This window comes from Botrytis cinerea, chromosome 11, assembly GCF_000143535.2.
Source record: "Botrytis cinerea B05.10 chromosome 11, complete sequence".
Lineage (NCBI taxonomy): Eukaryota > Fungi > Ascomycota > Leotiomycetes > Helotiales > Sclerotiniaceae > Botrytis > Botrytis cinerea.
Window position 1 is genome coordinate 1,645,677 of NC_037320.1, and position 17,259 is coordinate 1,662,935.

The following is a 17,259-nucleotide window of genomic DNA, read 5'->3' on the forward strand; positions in this document are numbered from 1 at the left end:
TGATAGATAGTCGAGATAGTAAAACTAGGTGACTCGAGGGGGAGTGGATGGATCTTCCCTTGGAGCTTCATTTATTGCCTAGTCCCGTCTTACTTCCCTTATCACCGCCACTGTTACCGCTTTCATCTCCCAACAAACAAGCGGGGGGGAGCTCCTTTTTTGGATACTAGCTCCAGTTGCTAGGTGCCGTATACCGCACCAAGAAATGGGCCTCTTTCGTCATACGCTACACTATTTCATACGAAGTACAAACTTTGCCATGATCTTTAGGTACTACTAGTTAGAAGCTTACCGTTCGTCATCATTACTTCTACTTTCTCGATACTTCGAACCATGAATATCGTCAACTTATTGCTCTACAATATACCCAGTCCATTATTTTATCTCCTAGTTCTAGAACAAAATACCATTCGTCTAGCTTGTGGGCAAGAAACCCATCGATTCAAGTTACACAATCCTTTGCCAATTTCCAGTTAAATTGTTTCTCTTCTTTGATTGATAAGCTGGGCACAGATCAGAAGCAAAATATGCTGCACCCCACCACATCCACAATCTGATACTACCAGGTCCATCTCTTTGCTATTATTTCATGGCTCTTTACAGTTCTCCCTGGAAGTATTAAAACGGGCACACTAAGCATGCATGAGCCCCCTAAATTACTACCCTTTTGATATTTTTGATTTGCCGATTTGTAATCCTTCTCAATATCTGGAGCTAAGTTGATCAATTTGCTAGCACTAGTTTCTAGCGTACCTCTAATGTGTATTTCTAAGTCTCCTTTGCTTTTATGTATATCTAGGGTCTATCTAGATTGAGATATTTATTCTGTAAACACTCTATTATCCCATCCACAGCACTTTGCGTGCAACCACCGTCAAAATGTTTTATACACATGCTGAGCGGATGTACGCAGAGAGAGCTATCGAGGGACGAGAAGGAGCTCAGATTCCACTTCATTCAGATAACTACCGTGGAGAGCCGATTCAACCTCATGACAGCTCGTCCTCAGAGAGCGAGATAAACAATGATGGAACATGGGGAGAACATGAGCAAGGCGGGCCAGTCAATTGCTCGACTGCTATGCACGAATACGAAGATTTGCGCCATCAGCTCACACATTTGTCGAAAACTCGTTCACAAAAGAGCGTAGCTACTGCCCGAAAAGCATCGGCAATGAAGAGAACTATGACCAACGCAAGTCGCCGCTCACGAGCGACTGCTGGTGAAGACATAGAGGCGCAAGAAGAAGAAGAAAAGCTCGAAGAAGCGGCGGCTGACGAGGATGAGTTTGTCCTGGGTGACTTTCTCAAAGACGGCCACTTTGAGAAAAGAAACACCAAAGGGAGTGCTAAGAAGGTCGGCGTGATATATAAAAACTTGACTGTACAGGGGGTTGGTGCGACGTCAACGTATGTCAAGACTCTTCCATCTGCTATTATGGGTGTAGGTATTTCCCTGTTCCAAATTCACACAGTGTCTCAATCTAATTGGTACATTGTAGACTTTCGGACCCGACTTGTACAAGTTATTGACGCGATTCATCCCTGCACTCCCTAAACCTGGATCTAATGGCCAGAGACGCGATTTGATTCACGATTTTACTGGTTGTGTAAGGGATGGGGAAATGCTTTTGGTTTTGGGAAGACCTGGTTCTGGATGCAGCACATTTCTCAAAGCTATTTCAAACAAGAGAGGTGATTATGCTGGTGTCACTGGAGAAGTCTCATATGGAGGTATTTCTGCCGAGGAGCAAGCAAAGCACTATCGAGGGGAGGTAAACTACAACGAAGAAGATGATCAGCACTTTCCAAGTCTTACAGTTGAACAAACTTTGGATTTCTCGCTACTAAATAAAACAAAGAAGCACGAAAAGGGAGATATTCCAACGATAATTACAGCGCTTTTGAAGATGTTTGGTATTTCTCATACGCGCCATACCCTTGTTGGAGATGTGAGTTTTCGATCTCTCTACCTGATTGCGATTTTAGAAAATGGATTCTGACAACTTCTGCAGGCTTTCGTCCGAGGTGTTTCTGGTGGTGAGCGGAAGCGAGTTTCTATTGCAGAGACACTCGCTACTAAGAGCACAGTTGTTTCTTGGGACAACTCGACTCGTGGACTCGATGCATCCACTGCATTAGACTACGCTAACTCACTCAGAGTGATGACCGACATCAGCAACAGAACGACACTGGTCACCCTTTATCAAGCTGGAGAGCAAATATACGAGCTCATGGATAAAGTATTAGTAATTGATGAGGGGCGAATGGTATATTCAGGACCAGCAGGCGACGCCAAGAAGTACTTCGAGAGAATAGGATACTATTGCCCACCGAGACAGACTACCGCAGACTTCTTGACGGCTTGCACGGATCCTGCCGAACGCCGGTTTCAGAAAGATTTCGAGGGTCCCATTCCAAAAGGTCCCGTTGAACTTGAGAAGGCCTTCAGAGAAAGCGAAGATTACAGATTACTTCAGGAAGATGTTGAGTCCTATGAGAGGATGCTACACGAAACCGACCATGCCGACGCACGACAATTCAAAGCTTCCGTGGAGGAGACGAAGTCTAAGACTGTTGGTCCCCGGTCACCTTACACAGTCTCATTCTTTCGTCAAGTCCTTGCTTGCACAAAGCGTGAAGTTGAATTGACTCTGGGAGACAAGACAACTTTGTACACCAAATTCTTCATTATTATTTCCAACAGTTTGATCGTTGGCTCCTTATTTCATGGCCAATCGTCTAACACACTGGGAAATTTCTCCCGGGGTGGTACTCTCTTCTTCTCAATTCTGTTCCTAGGTTGGCTCCAATTGTCCGAATTAATGAAAGCTGTCGGTGGTAGACCAATCATTTCCAGGCACAAAGATTATGCTTTCTACCGCCCTTCAGCCGTTGTAGTCGCTCGTGTCGTTCAAGACTTTCCGCTTTTACTGCTACAGGTTGTTCCTTTCTCGATTGTAGTGGTATGTATTTGGCTTCAGTGATTGTGCGGCAACTTTGCTAACAAATCATAGTATTTCATAACTGGACTTGACGTGGATGCTGGGAAGTACTTCATCTATGTGTTGTTTATTTATCTTACGACAATTTGCATCACCTCGTTATATCGTATGTTTGCCGCACTTTCGCCATCGATTGATGATGCTGTTAGATTTTCGGGTATTGGACTCAACCTTTTGATGTAAGTTACACTCACATTTCAGATGACTGCCTTGTTGACAATTTATAGCATCTATACTGGTTACGTAATTCCTAAACCACAATTAGTCTCTGAATATATCTGGTTTGGTTGGCTTTACTACATCAATCCTCTGTCATATTCCTTCGAAGCCGTCATCTCAGATGAATTCTACAACAAAAATATCACTTGTGCTCCGGATCAAATTGTTCCCAGTGGTCCAGGATATACGAATCCAGAGTTTCAGGGTTGCGCATCTACTGGTGCTGAGGTCGGAAGCTTGAGTGTGTCAGGAGCTAGATACCTTGAACAAAGTTTCAACTACTCAAGGTCTCATCTATGGAGGAACTTCGGTGTCGGTTAGTATTGATAATTTTCCGTATGAAATTCGGTATCTAACGTGTTTTAGTGATTGCTTGGACTGTCCTCTACATCATTGTTACTGCTATTGCCACTGAAGTATTTGACTTTACTACTGGTGGTGGCGGTGCACTCGAGTTCAAGCGTTCCAAAGCCGCAAAGAACAAGGTCAAGGCAGAGAATGCTACACCCGATGAAGAAAACTCACCAGCTTCTACCAGTCCAGTACCAACAAGCGGCGCATCTTCCAGCAACACCCTTGAACCACCTCAAGAAGAGGCGCTCAAAGATATCACTGGCTCTGAATCTGTGTTTACATGGGAGAACGTCGAGTACACAGTGCCATATCTTGGTGGCGAGCGCAAAATTCTCAACGGAGTCAACGGTTACGCAAAACCTGGCATTATGGTTGCCCTGATGGGAGCTAGTGGAGCTGGAAAAACGACACTTCTGAACACTCTTTCTCAACGTCAAAAGACAGGTGTAGTTACCGGTGATATGTTAGTTGATGGAAGACCACTAGGCACTGAATTCCAGAGAGGCACCGGATTTTGCGAGCAAATGGATCTTCACGATGGCACGGCTACTATTCGAGAGGCCCTTGAATTCTCGGCCATTCTCCGACAAGAACATACGGTTCCAAGAGCTGAGAAGATTGAATACGTAGACAAAATCATTGATCTCCTCGAATTGGGAGATATGCAAGATGCTTTGGTCAGATCTTTGGGCGTAGAGCAGAGAAAGCGAGTCACCATTGGTGTTGAACTAGCAGCAAAACCTAACCTTCTACTCTTCCTGGACGAGCCTACTTCTGGTCTCGACTCTCAATCTGCCTACTCCATCGTTCGTTTCCTGAAGAAGCTTTCTGCAGCTGGCCAAGCTATCGTTTGTACAATCCATCAACCCTCCTCGGTCCTCATCCAAGAGTTTGATATGATCCTAGCCTTAAATCCAGGTGGTAATACATTCTACTTCGGACCCGTCGGCGAAAACGGTTCGGCAGTAGTAAAATATTTTGCTGACCGTGGAGTACAATGCCCGCCGCAAAAGAACGTCGCAGAATTCATTCTTGAAACTGCTGCCAAGGGTGGAAAGCGTCGCGATGGCAAGAAAATTAACTGGAACGAGGAATGGCTTAATTCCAACGAAAACAAAACCGTCATGCAGGAGATTGCGCGCATCAAATCCGAGCGTGGCAAAATTGCCGCTCCAGAAGCTAGTTCCCAGCGTGAATTTGCTTCGCCGGTTACACTGCAAACAACTGAATTGACTAAACGTCTCTTCACTCAGTATTGGCGTGATCCATCATATCTCTACGGCAAGCTATTCACATCTGTCATCATTGGTATCTTCAACGGCTTCACATTTTGGCAACTGGGTCACAGTATCATTGACATGCAGAACCGAATGTTCACTTCGTTCTTAATTATTCTTATCCCGCCCACCATTGTTAATGCCGTTGTGCCTAAGTTCTATCAGAACCGCGCACTTTGGGAAGCCCGAGAACTCCCTTCGAGAATTTACGGCTGGGTTGCTTTTTGCACTGCGAATATCGTCGCTGAGATACCAATTGCTATTGTCGGGGCAGTGATTTATTGGGCATTGTGGTATTGGCCCACTGGCCTCCCAAGTGACTCTTCCACTTCTGGATATGTGTTCCTCATGACAATGCTATTCGTAAGTCCCTCTCTTCTTAACCCCCCCTCTCGCCACAAGCACTAATAACTTTATAGTTCCTTTTCCAAGCATCATGGGGTCAATGGATTTGCGCTTTCGCCCCATCCTTCACCGTAATCTCCAACGTTCTACCCTTTTTCTTCGTCATGTTCGGTCTCTTTAACGGTGTTGTGCGCCCTTACTCTCAAATCTCTGTTTTCTGGCGCTACTGGCTCTATTACGTTAATCCAGCTACGTATTGGATCGGTGGTATTATCGCTGCTACCCTCTCCAATGTTCCTATCGAATGTGCTTCCAACGAAGCTGCGTATTTCAATCCTCCATCGGGTCAAACATGCTCCTCTTACGCTAGCGACTTTGTCACTTCTGCTGGAGTAGGTTATTTGACGAACCCAGATGCGACGACAAATTGCGGATATTGTCCATATGCCAGTGGAGAGGAATACATGAAGACGTTGAACGTCACTCCACAAGATAAATGGAGAAATTTTGGTATTTTCTTGGCATTCTGTATCAGCAATTGGGCGTTGGTTTATTTCTTCATCTACACGGTGAGAATCCGAGGATGGAGTTTCGGATTCGCTACCTTGTTTGGGGGACTAGGTAAGATGGTCGGGAAGGTTAAGAGTGCCTTCAAGGGAAAAGAGAAGAAGAGTGTGACGGAGTCCAAGTAGGATGTTGATATGATATGATTTGGGGATACGATGATCTAATGAGAAGATGACATCAATTAATCAAATTAAATTTTGTAATTAGCGTTGGTTAGTGTTTGTGTGTCAAGACACAGATACGCATGGGAAATTTGTTCAGAAGTCGACTCTACATCTGAGTCTGTCATAGGGGAAAGCAAGCTATTTGAGGAATACTCAAATAGGATAATGATTATTTTAATTATGAAGAGATGTAACTTCCACTTCCCGATTTTGTGCTCGGGAATCTGTAGTAGATTCCTTTATACTTGCTCTGTTTCGATGTCTCGTTTCAGATTTCGCTCGGCGATGATGAGAGGAGGGTTTCCTGGTGGGATTTACATGATTTAATGCTTTATTTTTATTCACATGATCGCCATAGTGGGAGCATGGTGATGTTTCCCGAAAGATTGATAAATGCAAAATGGTTGGTGAAAGTAATAAGTGCAGAAGGAAGCTGTAGAAAGATTTGGTCGGAGAGAAGAGGGGGGAGGGAGGGGTGCTTTTCTAGATGCGAAGGATAGCACTACTGATTCTGAGAAGGAATTCCCACTCCCTCTTTTCTTTCGGAAACCAACAATCAATCAAATCTCATGAGATATCAAATTATATTCTATAAAAGATATATATATATAACTGATAAACCCTCGGAGACCGATCTACGATCCGCTATCGCAATACTTTCAATTCCGACTTTCAATTTCAATTTCGACATCCCATTTCTGAATTAGATGGAAACATTTTCATGCTTCGAAATTTCACTGTCGGTTCGGATGCGGAAATGGACTATGCTTTTGTTTTGAAAGGGTTCGGTTGTGGGAAAGTAGTTGAAATTATGATCGGATGGGATGGGATGGGATGGGATATGTTTCTGGTTTATTTAATTTGTGTATGAGGATAGATTGATAGATAGATAGATAGATAGATGTATTACCTGTGATTATTCTATTTTGTGATCGGGGATTAAATTGATTGATCTGTGACAGGTTTTGTTTCTCCTTCTCTTTGTCTTCGTGCATAGCAATGCAATGCCAAATTCTCAGATCTGACGAGTGGAAACCAGAAATACTTTGTGGAATGGAAGTAAGTGGGAGATCAGGAATTCCGAATCAGCGTGTTCATTTCTTTGACTCTATTATGCAATGATTAACCAGTGAAGAAATGAGAAGATCTAAGCTCTGTAACTTTAGACTTGGACTTGGAGTGACATGCAAATAATCCATCTCGTCTTCGCTCCTTTCGGGTTGAAGGCTCAGTATGTCATCACATCGATCATATCACGTCACGTCTTTGGAAATTTAGGTCCTTTTCCTACTCATTTCATCTCTTCTCGTCTATCATTTACACATTGATTCGAAGATTCGGCTCAACTCACTTCGTACTCGTCGAGAACATTAGATATCCTTTCCTGATTCCCATGTTCGGAATGTAAAACATATCGAGCCAATCTCGTTACTTGTTCAATTTTTATCTCATCTTCCGAATGTGAGCTCGTGTAACATCATCTACTATAGATTCATGCTCGCCTAGCTCAACATATCGTCTTTGCAATATACTCGATAGACGCAAGAGGTTGGCTAGAGCTCACGTACCTAAATACTCTATCTATGGCAGCGTTGATTCTAGACTGTAGTCGTGTGCGAGTGAATCTTAAGACTTCTTCAAGAATATAAACATAGGATTGTCTCCATCTAGGTTCATCGACGGATGCGAGGCTAACTACTCCTTAGAAGTCCAAGAGAGTTTTAGGCCAATGACAGGATATTCTATTGGGGTTCATCTGCTATAGTCGTTTGTCCTACGAACTACTGACATCTGACTTTCTAGACTCCTAGAGCTCTTGATGAAGAAAGGTGAATGAAGGCTTCAACATGTCTTTTTGTGTCAAGGATTAGATCATCGAAAGATGATATGGTATAGGTACGACATACATAACCAGACACCAGAGCTAAGTATATAAAAAGACAATCCCTTCCAAACAACCCACAAGCTACTCCTGTCAAATCCCGATCAAGCCTCTATCCATATAGTATTCTTACTATACTATAGCATAATCCCGGAGTAATTCCAAGCCCCGCCCACCTCCCTCGCTTACCCTCAAACTCTTTAAAGAATTTTCCTCCCTCCCATCCATCCATCACCTACAATAGAATCTAAAACAACAGACCCATCTCCAACAAACTATCAAGCAAAGCCTGCCCGGCTAGCTCAATCGGTAGAGCGTGTGACTCTTACTCATCGCAAGATGTTCTAGTCAATCACAAGGTTGGGGGTTCGACCCCCCCGTTGGGCTCAATTCCCTTCACTCGAATACGCTTGAATTTTTGCAGTTTTTTTGAAAAACAGATAGATAGACTCTTTTTGGAAAACTACCGGTTTTGCAAACAGACCCTCGCCAGATTTTGGAATGAAGATGAGAAGGGAGATGAGGTGGAGAATGGAAGGAGGAGAAGAATGAAGAGTTTTTTTTTTTCCCATTCTTTTTCTTTTTGGTGGAGTAGACAGATAGAGAGAGGGGTCCTTATCGAAGCGAGCTTTTTTCCCGTGTCCACTCCCCCTCCCTTCCTCCTCCGCTCCGACCTTAATCTTAATCCTAATCTTATCTCTTCACCCGCGAGCCCACTCCGTCCGTCCATTCATTCCACCAGAAAAGTCCGCCCAAAAATCATACCAAACTATTCCACAGCAAATAAGAGACAATAATCCTGTGAAGAAAAATAAAATAAAAAAATGCTTTTCTTTGAATCAATTTAAGAAATTTATCTTTGAGTGACTGACTACGCACACATATCGCCACATGTCACAATTCTAGATAAAAACTTGGAGCAGAAGATTAAATTAAACGTTTATTGAATCTTCAAATATAAAAATAAATACTCGGATAATTTTCTGCACTACATGCAGTACAGTACAGCCAGTGCTTGCTATACTATTCAAGAAGTAAAAATGTCTCACTCACGCCCTCTCATGCCCCTCCTTCACCTCCTTCACCTAACCGACACTTTTTCAAACCAAACCAGAGAAAAAAAGACCCCCCTTCAAAAAGCAAACAATAAAATCCCTGTATCTGCATAGAAAAGTCAATCCCCGCTGCTGTAATCTTGTAATCTTGTAATTTCATTTCAAAAGACCTCACTCAACTCAAGTATCGAATCGAGCCTTTTTTGCTTCATATACATATACATATACATACATACATACATACATACATACATACATACATACATACATACATACATACATACATACATACATACATACATACATACATACATACATACATACATACATACATACATACATATACATATACATGTATATATACAAAGCCACCCTATAATCTCACCCCAAGAGGCGAAAGAACCCCATGGACCATATCTAAATATCCAAATATCCAAATATCTACACCAAAAAGAAGAAAACAGAAGCTCGCTCGATAGTTAAGAAAGAACTAGCTATGTGATGTGATGTGATTGGTATGTGGGCAACTAATAAATGTGAGTGAGATATGGAGAAAGACAAATCTGGCGTGCAGAGCGAGATGTGTTTTTCGATAGCTAATTCCGGATGCTCGAGATCTCAAGGTAGGTAGGTTAGGTTATTAGGTAGGTATGTATTGTTTGCTTGATAGAATCTTTGGATGCAACTAGGTGATGAGTCCTTGGCCCCTCTCCTGGCAGACAGTCTCAAGATAGTCAATACTACGAACTGCTGGCCGAAAATATGAACTTCTTGGTATTTAAATCCGCTCTGAATGTTCGAATGTTCGATTCATACATCCATTTCAAGTGTAACATCCAAACAGCCGAGAACATTCCATAGTTCTGAAATATTGAATACTCAAACATTCACACACATTCTGCTATTCTGGACTATTGGATACCATGGCTGATTCTAGTGTTAAATTTTATTAATTATGTAGGTGCGTATTGCACGGTATTGTCTGTATGAAGAGGAGGGGTATAACTTTAAATAAATAAAAATCAAATGACAACTCGCTGAATCAGATGTATGAATACGCAGACAGAACCAACCAAGTTATTCCAACCAGATTCGTTCCGCTCACTGAAGCCTATCCTGTAACGCCAATTATGAATGGGTATTGCCCAAAGGAAAAAACAAGAAAACTGTTGTTAGTTCGTAATGTCGTTTGCAGATGAAGTGTTGAGCGAGGGCCGTTATTATATACAGCTTCATGACGACTCTCGATTCAACGTTGTTTAACTTGACTCGAGTACCCAAGCATTAACGATGTGACCTTCCTGCCACCCTTGTGCTGACAACGATGCGCTTTCTTTGAGAAGTTTGCCCATGTAATTGATTTTCACATGGCTGGGTGGAGAAATCTAGTTCACTTGATTAGTTTTGAAAGTCGTAGAAAATCTTGGAGATATACAAACCTCAAGCCTCTGTGTTATGATTTTGATGAGTGAGCGCACTGGATCGTTCTTCCCAATTTTGAACACTATATCTCCATTAATACCATGTTGGAACCTCGCTTTCACGGCTATCATCTCTTTCGCCTTAGCTTTCCCTTTCGTTTCTCTCCTCCTTAATATCTCCTCATCGACTTCTTCACTTTCCTCCGCTAGGCCTCCTTCATCGTCGCTCTTTCCTGTTGCTTCTACAGTAGCGTCGTCTAAAATATTCGCTGGATCAGAAACAACATGTTCGGGTACACGATATAATGCACCTGTACTGTCATAACATCCCCTGATTGCCATATCTCCATCTGGTAGCGTGATTTCTGCCGCATTCAATATCATTTGCGCAGTTGCTAACCCTCCGTCGTCCTCACCAGGCTCTCCACCTTTCCACATTACCTCCAACGAAGCTTTTATAGCTTGCCATATTTCAGGTCTTCCCGTAACGCGAGTGTCGAAAAATTCTATTCGTGCTCGATCTATTTCTCGCCGTGTCCATAACTTGCTTCCACTCATCCATACGTGAGGCTTCAGCGGTTTATTTAGATGTTCACCAAGGGGAATGCGGTGGTGGGACCGGGGAGGAGGATTGCTATTAGAGGAGGCATTGGTCGAAGGCCTAGCTGGACCTGATCGAGATTGTGGTCGCGAGGATGATGCGATTGCTTGAGAAGACGAGGCGCCAGCTCCAGCAGAGTATTCAGTGCGGGGTCTGGAAAAACAACAACCCTGATTGAGAGATTTGTGTCAGCGGCGGTTGTGAAGTTTTAGACCTGATTTGCATATTTGATTCAATCATCTTCACCCGCTGGTAAAGGTTCAACTCCTGAAATCGATTTGAATATTGCAAACCATTTAACACACTTCAGACATTGAAAGTTGGTGCAACAGAGTCATGCTGGGAAATGCGAAAGGTGTGTTTGAATGGGTTGTAGAGAGAGAACATACCATGATGCATCATATACAAATCAAGTATGAACGTGCACGCACGTATTATTGAATTAGATTTTATAGATCTATGTATGGAGGAGATTGTGGAGGTTAAGAAGAAGGCGTATCAAAAGTGTGAGGGTATTCCAAAAAGATGGGCTGCAATGAGATCGCCACAACCTGATGGTTTATGGAAGAGAGGATATTACTGACGAGTCCCTACGAACGAATGCGGATACAAAATTTGGAAGAGATAGAAAAAGAGAAAGTTTAGATTATTCCATGGTTGAGTGGTTGAGTGCTACCAAATGTGTCGATAGGATTGCATATAATAAATTTTTGGTGCTTGCATGAGCGTTGGTGGGATGAGAGAGCACAAGCACGAGCACGAGCACAAGCACGAGCACGAGCACGAGCAAAAAGCAAAGGGCAGAGAGCAATAAATAGTAAGCAGTTGAGGTTGGAGGAAAGAGTTGAAAATAACTCTGTACAAGCACAATGTAGATTCAGGCAAGGGCTAGATGCGGCATGACAAGGATATAGATTTTGCACCAGAGCATGATTGGTTGGAGTGAAGGATCAGTGAGCAGTGAGTCCGTGCCATAGAAAGCTTAGTTAGTAAGCGCACAATCGCAAATTTGCATTGCATGTATGGACGAAGGAAGTATGTAGCGAGACGAGACGAGGTATTCGAGTTGGATTTCAGGAAAGAGCAGAGGGAGGGAGGTGTTTATCATTGCGATACAGCGAGAGATGTTGATAGATTACGGAAGATAGTTAGCCATACTGCGAATAGGTCTTACAAAGGCACCGAGGTAAGGGCATCTAATAGGAGAATGGCTTAACGCCTCAAATACCACACCCATTACAACGCACCGGTAGTACATCGCACACCAGGACCACCCATCTCTTGTAAATATCAGAGGCATGTGCATTTCATGCAGGAATCTCACGATTCTATCACAGCAGGATTGGTCTCTGGACACTTCTATATCTATTTTGGGAATCGGTATCGGCAATTAGCAAGCGAGAATATTCGAAGAATTGTAATATACATATACATATACATATACATATACATATACATATACATATACATATACATATACATATACATATACATATACATATATACATACCCATGTGTAATTTTCATCATATATATTTCGACCGAAGCTTAAGACTAGCGTTTTGATATCCATACCCAACCCGCCTAACCCCAAAGCAATCTAGCCTATTCTCTCGCCGCCGTACCCCACAATAATTTCTCAGCCTTCCGCTCAATAATAATCCATCTCTCTTTGTAAGAAAATCTTCCCGCGACACCTTGCACCGCAACCACATTCCAGCACTCCCACTTGCACAACCATCCTACCGCCAACAACAACCCCTTCAACATGTCAGACGATTACCAAGTACCCACCTCGGTCCCAGCGACAAACCCCACACAAGCCCCCAATCCATATGGCGCATCCGGAGTTTTGGGCGATGGACCTGCGATCAAGTATTTGTGCGGCGATTGCAATGCGAGTGTGATGTTGAAGAGAGGCGATCCCATTAGATGCAAAGAGTGCGGCCATCGTGTTCTGTACAAGGAGAGAACTTCCAGGTATGTGGACTGATTTGGGAGGGAGCGGGGTCTTCAAACTTTGCGGAAGAGAAACTTACTTTGGTGATAGAATGGTTCAATTCGAGGCAAGATGATTGGGGATAGTGTGCGGAATGGATGGCTAAATTGGGAGCGAACAAGGTTATGTGACGGAACATGTGAGGATGGAGAGACATGGAAGAAGATTGGAAAACGAAGAAACTTGGGAGGGGACTGGGAAATGGTTGATACAATTTTGATGGAGTGGTAATGGTCAAGGTACGAGACATATCTCGAGGCGCATGGGTATAAAAAGATTGTCACTACTCGATGGCCGGCGTATGTTCGATAGAGGACTAGGACAACCATATTGTGTACATTGAATTACATTTTTTTCTGCCCAAAGCTATATTTTGGTATCAATATGCGCCATCACATAACATAGATGCGCCGGTAAATGCTAAACCCCCTAAGCCTAGAACTCCTTTTCCCATTTCGCCAATCTTGCCACTGCTCCATGCCTATTGCATATTATTCATCTGACTTGCTCTAATATATCGAGTGAAGCTGTGATCGTCTGCATTAGATGGGCCTCCTCCATCTGCCAAAGCCGCCTTGTATCTTGAGCTTAATCCTTCAATATTGTCCCCACCATCCTCATCGTCATCTCCACCCGCTGCTAGATCGTCATCAGAGTCCTCCATATCACTCAGCGTATCCATATCGGTGGACGGTTTAGCGTTTGGTGGACCCGTGGCTTTAGAAGATGAAGGCTCTCCCGAAACGGCCATGTCTTTCATCAATTTATCCAATTCCTTTCCTCGATTTTCCTCCTTCTCTGCATCCCTCTGTTTTCTTCGACGTTCCAATTCTGGCTTATAATCCCTTTCAAACTCCTCAGCCTTCTCTGACACAGCCTCAAAGAACTCATCGATACCCGCACCAGTCATAGAACTGACGCCCACCACACTCAAATGACTGTAAAACTCTTCCAACATCAGACTCATGCTATTGAGCAACGATCCCATATATCCACTACCACCACCTAATCCACCAGCACCTCCCTCTAGACCACCGAAGCTTCCTGCCTCCTCTTCTTCTCTGAGAGCAGCCTGGAAAGACTCGAAGTCTGTCATCCATTCCTTAGCAAATTCAGCATCCTTGACATCCGTTTTGTTGAAGACCAAAATCATTGGTAACTTTGTCTTATATAAAATACTGCATGCATACAACATGTTACTCATAAAAGTACTCGTAGATGACGTTCTTGGTGTATCGATGATATATGCGATCACCGTCGGGAAAGTCGAAGCCAAAGAATCCAATAAGATGCTTCCTGAAGCACTCCAAACGAAAACTTCAATTTGACCTGGCGTATCGACCAAAATATGTTTGATAGGAGTCGCATCTGGCTTCTCGGGATCGGGAGTAGTGCGCTTTTCGAGTACGGTCAAGATCTGATCAATTTTTGTGGCAAAGAGATTGAGTGATGTGAGAATTCCTCCGTTTGGTCCGAGATTGTAACTTTTCATCACTTCTTGATAGTTGACAGAGTCGCGGATATCGATGTTACTCTCAAATGGAACGTTTCGTACAGCGGGATCCAGGTTGAGAACATACGGAGGCTCTTTCTTGCCGTGTAGATGAGAGTTTATTCGTTGCATGAAGGTAGTTTTACCAGAACCTGTCGAAAGAGAATTAACGGGCGCATTCATCAGATTTGAATGAACATAAACTCACCAGCCATGCCTACACACACAATAGAAACAGGCTTAGAAGCCTCTGGTTTTTTAGAATCTGCCATATCGTAGGTGTTTTATTTGGATGTTAAAGAAAAACGACTTGTATTTGTGAGGTGTATGTAGAGGAATTTGGCGGGGTGCGAAGTGGGATGCATGGCCCTTCAAATAAATTTCGTACCTAGCTCAAGTAGCGCTCCCGCAATGCTTCTCGCTACTGGTACTGGGCAACCATCATTAAAAACATCAAATTGCATTACATCAATAAGCTTGACAACAATGGACGGCTTGGACGAATTTGAGAAAAGTCTAGCAGCGGAAAAGTTAGAGAGGGAGAGGAGCGAAAGAAGCTCGCGCAAAGATAAGGATCGGAAGCATCGACATCATCATAGATCACGGCGCCACAGGTCCAGAGAGGATGACGATGAAGATAGAGACGACCACCGGCATAAGCGATCGAGACATTCCAGACACGAGGAAGAAGATGAGGATAGAAGGAAACGCAAGCACGAAAAATCATCAGATCCCAAGGAAGACTTACCAATTCCAGATGAGGAGGAAGCAGAAGTTCGACCAAAAGCTACTCGCGATTCCTGGATGACGGATCCTACAGCTTTCGAATTCGATTATACACAAAAAGGACACAAAAAGCCTACAGAGCCAAAAGTCGCACCCAGACCTGATTACGATTTGAAGATTCATAAAAATGAACTTAATCAGCATTTACAAGATCTAAATGAAGGAGTCAAAAAGCTGGACGACATCGAAGCTGGACATGACGTCGATTATACATTTGGAGATTCAGGAGCTCAATGGCGCATGACAAAGTTAAAGGCAGTGTATACACAGGCAGAACAGAGCGGAAAGCCCATCGACGAGATAGCTATTGCGCGATTTGGAGGTCTACGGGAGTTCGATGATGCGCGAGAAGAACAAATTGAGCTTGACCGCCGAAGACTGTATGGGCAAGGCTATGTTGGAAAAGAGAAGCCCAGCGGAGAATTATTTCAAGAGAGAAAATTAGATCTAGGTATTAGAAGAGGTTCAATGCCACACCATGATGAGCCAGCAAATCTACCACAAGGCGAGATCATGGAAGAAACAAACGCACCCCCTGTTCAGCTCGATGCCACGGCCCTGAACCGATTGAAGGCTCAGATGATGAAAGCAAAGCTCAAGAAATCGTCCGATGCTGCGAGACTCGAGGCTGAATACAATGCTGCAGCTTCCGCCGGGTTAGCAACTACTTCAGAACCTGGTGTTGTAGTATTGGGCAAGATGGACAATAGAATGTTAGCGGGAACTCGTGGAGAAGTGAAGTCTATCGATAATAAGAGGGGCCGCGAGCGAGGCTTGGTGGAAGAGAATGAAGATATGACTATTGAAGATATGGTGCGTGAAGAACGGCGGACAAAAGGACAAGCGGGCGGTGATGGTATGCGCGCCGCTGAGCGCATCGCAAAGGATGCTAAATTTGACAATGACCTCGACTACATGGACGATAACGCAAACAAGCTTGCGAAGCGCGTGCAAAAGTCCGAAATCAACTTGAGGAATACAGCCATAGGAGATTTCCAAAAGATGAATCGCATTCTGGACTCCTGCCAATTGTGTCATCATGAAGACAAAAATCAACCTCCCGTTGCGCCGATCGTATCTCTAGCTACACGAGTCTATTTGACACTCCCGACAGAGCCGGAATTGAGTGATGGAGGAGCCGTCATTGTACCCATTCAGCACCGGACAAACCTCCTTGAATGCGACGACGATGAGTGGGAGGAAATTAGAAACTTCATGAAATGTCTAACACGCATGTATCATGATCAAGGAAGAGATGTAGTATTTTACGAAAATGCCGCAACACCACACCGAAAGATGCACGCAGCCATGCAGGCAGTACCACTGCCCTATAGCCTAGGAGAAACCGCGCCAGCCTTTTTCAAAGAAGCCATCCTATCTTCGGATGAAGAGTGGACACAGCATAAGAAGCTCATCGACACAGCGGCACGCGCACGAGATGGTCTTGGAAAACTAGCCTTCCGCCGATCGATCGCTAAGGAAATGCCCTATTTTCATGCTTGGTTTGACCTCGATGGTGGCTTGGGACACATAGTTGAAGACGCCAATCGTTGGCCCAAGGGAGATCTCTTCGCGAGGGAAATTATCGGCGGCATGCTGGATATTGAGCCTGATGTTATTAAGCGCCAGGGCCGGTGGAGTCGAGGAGGGGATAAAAGATTGGAGGGCTTCCGCAATCGCTGGAAGAAATTTGATTGGACTAGAGTGCTTACGGATGAGTGAGTGCACACAAAATTGAATATACTTGCACACGTATCATAATCATAATCATAGCATATCATATCATATCATACCCTAGCTCATCACATCACATCATAATCCTAATTGTACAATATCCATCTATCTAAACTACTATCAAAAATACAAATACGTACACACAACACATAGCACATAACAATTTGATCCCCATCAGGTCACACGGCGCCGGATTGGGCCAAATAATCTTCTGGGATCCCGGCCCGTCTTCCGGGTTCCAGCTCGCTTTGCTCGTCTGTTCTATACGTGGTTAACATGGCTGGATGGGAAAGCATATTATGTATGGTATATACGATAGAATACAATACAATATAATATGGTCTCTGTTATTATGTATG

At 43.7% G+C, this 17,259-nt stretch overlaps 5 protein-coding genes across 5 annotated transcripts; 3 read left to right on the plus strand and 2 right to left on the minus strand.

Moving 5' to 3' along the window:
• Window positions 1-335: 335 nt before the first annotated feature.
• On the plus strand, window positions 336-6,130 carry BcatrA. Its single transcript, XM_001558433.2, has 7 exons — window positions 336-1,443; window positions 1,502-1,951; window positions 2,015-2,965; window positions 3,017-3,183; window positions 3,232-3,539; window positions 3,590-5,217; window positions 5,274-6,130. The coding sequence occupies exons 1-7, from the start codon at window positions 880-882 to the stop codon at window positions 5,889-5,891; spliced, it is 4,686 nt and encodes a 1,561-aa protein (XP_001558483.1). The 5' UTR covers window positions 336-879; the 3' UTR covers window positions 5,892-6,130.
• A 3,661-nt stretch (window positions 6,131-9,791) lies between these two features.
• BCIN_11g04470 (hypothetical protein) lies at window positions 9,792-11,746 on the minus strand. The gene is made up of 3 exons (XM_001558432.2): window positions 11,279-11,746; window positions 10,307-11,059; window positions 9,792-10,252 (listed from the first exon to the last, which is right to left on the minus strand). Exons 1-3 carry the CDS (start codon window positions 11,279-11,281, stop codon window positions 10,127-10,129), a joined length of 882 nt encoding a protein of 293 aa, XP_001558482.1. The 5' UTR covers window positions 11,282-11,746; the 3' UTR covers window positions 9,792-10,126.
• A 682-nt stretch (window positions 11,747-12,428) lies between these two features.
• Bcrpc10 lies at window positions 12,429-13,251 on the plus strand. The gene is made up of 2 exons (XM_024696021.1): window positions 12,429-12,869; window positions 12,940-13,251. Exons 1-2 carry the CDS (start codon window positions 12,658-12,660, stop codon window positions 12,962-12,964), a joined length of 237 nt encoding a protein of 78 aa, XP_024551823.1. The 5' UTR covers window positions 12,429-12,657; the 3' UTR covers window positions 12,965-13,251.
• Window positions 13,246-14,750, minus strand: Bcnpa3. Its single transcript, XM_001558430.2, has 2 exons — window positions 14,589-14,750; window positions 13,246-14,532 (listed from the first exon to the last, which is right to left on the minus strand). Exons 1-2 carry the CDS (start codon window positions 14,650-14,652, stop codon window positions 13,370-13,372), a joined length of 1,227 nt encoding a protein of 408 aa, XP_001558480.2. The 5' UTR covers window positions 14,653-14,750; the 3' UTR covers window positions 13,246-13,369.
• Window positions 14,751-14,806: 56 nt separating this feature from the next.
• BCIN_11g04500 (hypothetical protein) lies at window positions 14,807-17,041 on the plus strand. The gene has a single exon (XM_001558429.2). The coding sequence runs from the start codon at window positions 14,867-14,869 to the stop codon at window positions 16,886-16,888; it is 2,022 nt and encodes a 673-aa protein (XP_001558479.1). The 5' UTR covers window positions 14,807-14,866; the 3' UTR covers window positions 16,889-17,041.
• The last annotated feature ends 218 nt before the right edge of the window (window positions 17,042-17,259 follow it).

Coding starts and splice junctions, on each gene's coding strand:
- Bcnpa3 (XM_001558430.2), bottom strand. CDS start 14,652: ATGGCAGATTCTAAAAAACCAGAGGCTTCTAAGCCTGTTTCTATTGTG. Junction 14,533..14,588: donor TGTGTGTGTAGGCATGGCTG/GTGAGTTTATGT, acceptor CTCTTTCGACAG/GTTCTGGTAAAACTACCTTC.
- BCIN_11g04470 (XM_001558432.2), bottom strand. Junction 10,253..10,306: donor TCATAACACAGAGGCTTGAG/GTTTGTATATCT, acceptor CAAGTGAACTAG/ATTTCTCCACCCAGCCATGT.
- BCIN_11g04500 (XM_001558429.2), top strand. CDS start 14,867: ATGGACGGCTTGGACGAATTTGAGAAAAGTCTAGCAGCGGAAAAGTTA.
- Bcrpc10 (XM_024696021.1), top strand. CDS start 12,658: ATGTCAGACGATTACCAAGTACCCACCTCGGTCCCAGCGACAAACCCC. Junction 12,870..12,939: donor TACAAGGAGAGAACTTCCAG/GTATGTGGACTG, acceptor CTTTGGTGATAG/AATGGTTCAATTCGAGGCAA.
- BcatrA (XM_001558433.2), top strand. CDS start 880: ATGTTTTATACACATGCTGAGCGGATGTACGCAGAGAGAGCTATCGAG. Junction 2,966..3,016: donor TTCCTTTCTCGATTGTAGTG/GTATGTATTTGG, acceptor AACAAATCATAG/TATTTCATAACTGGACTTGA. Junction 5,218..5,273: donor TCCTCATGACAATGCTATTC/GTAAGTCCCTCT, acceptor ATAACTTTATAG/TTCCTTTTCCAAGCATCATG.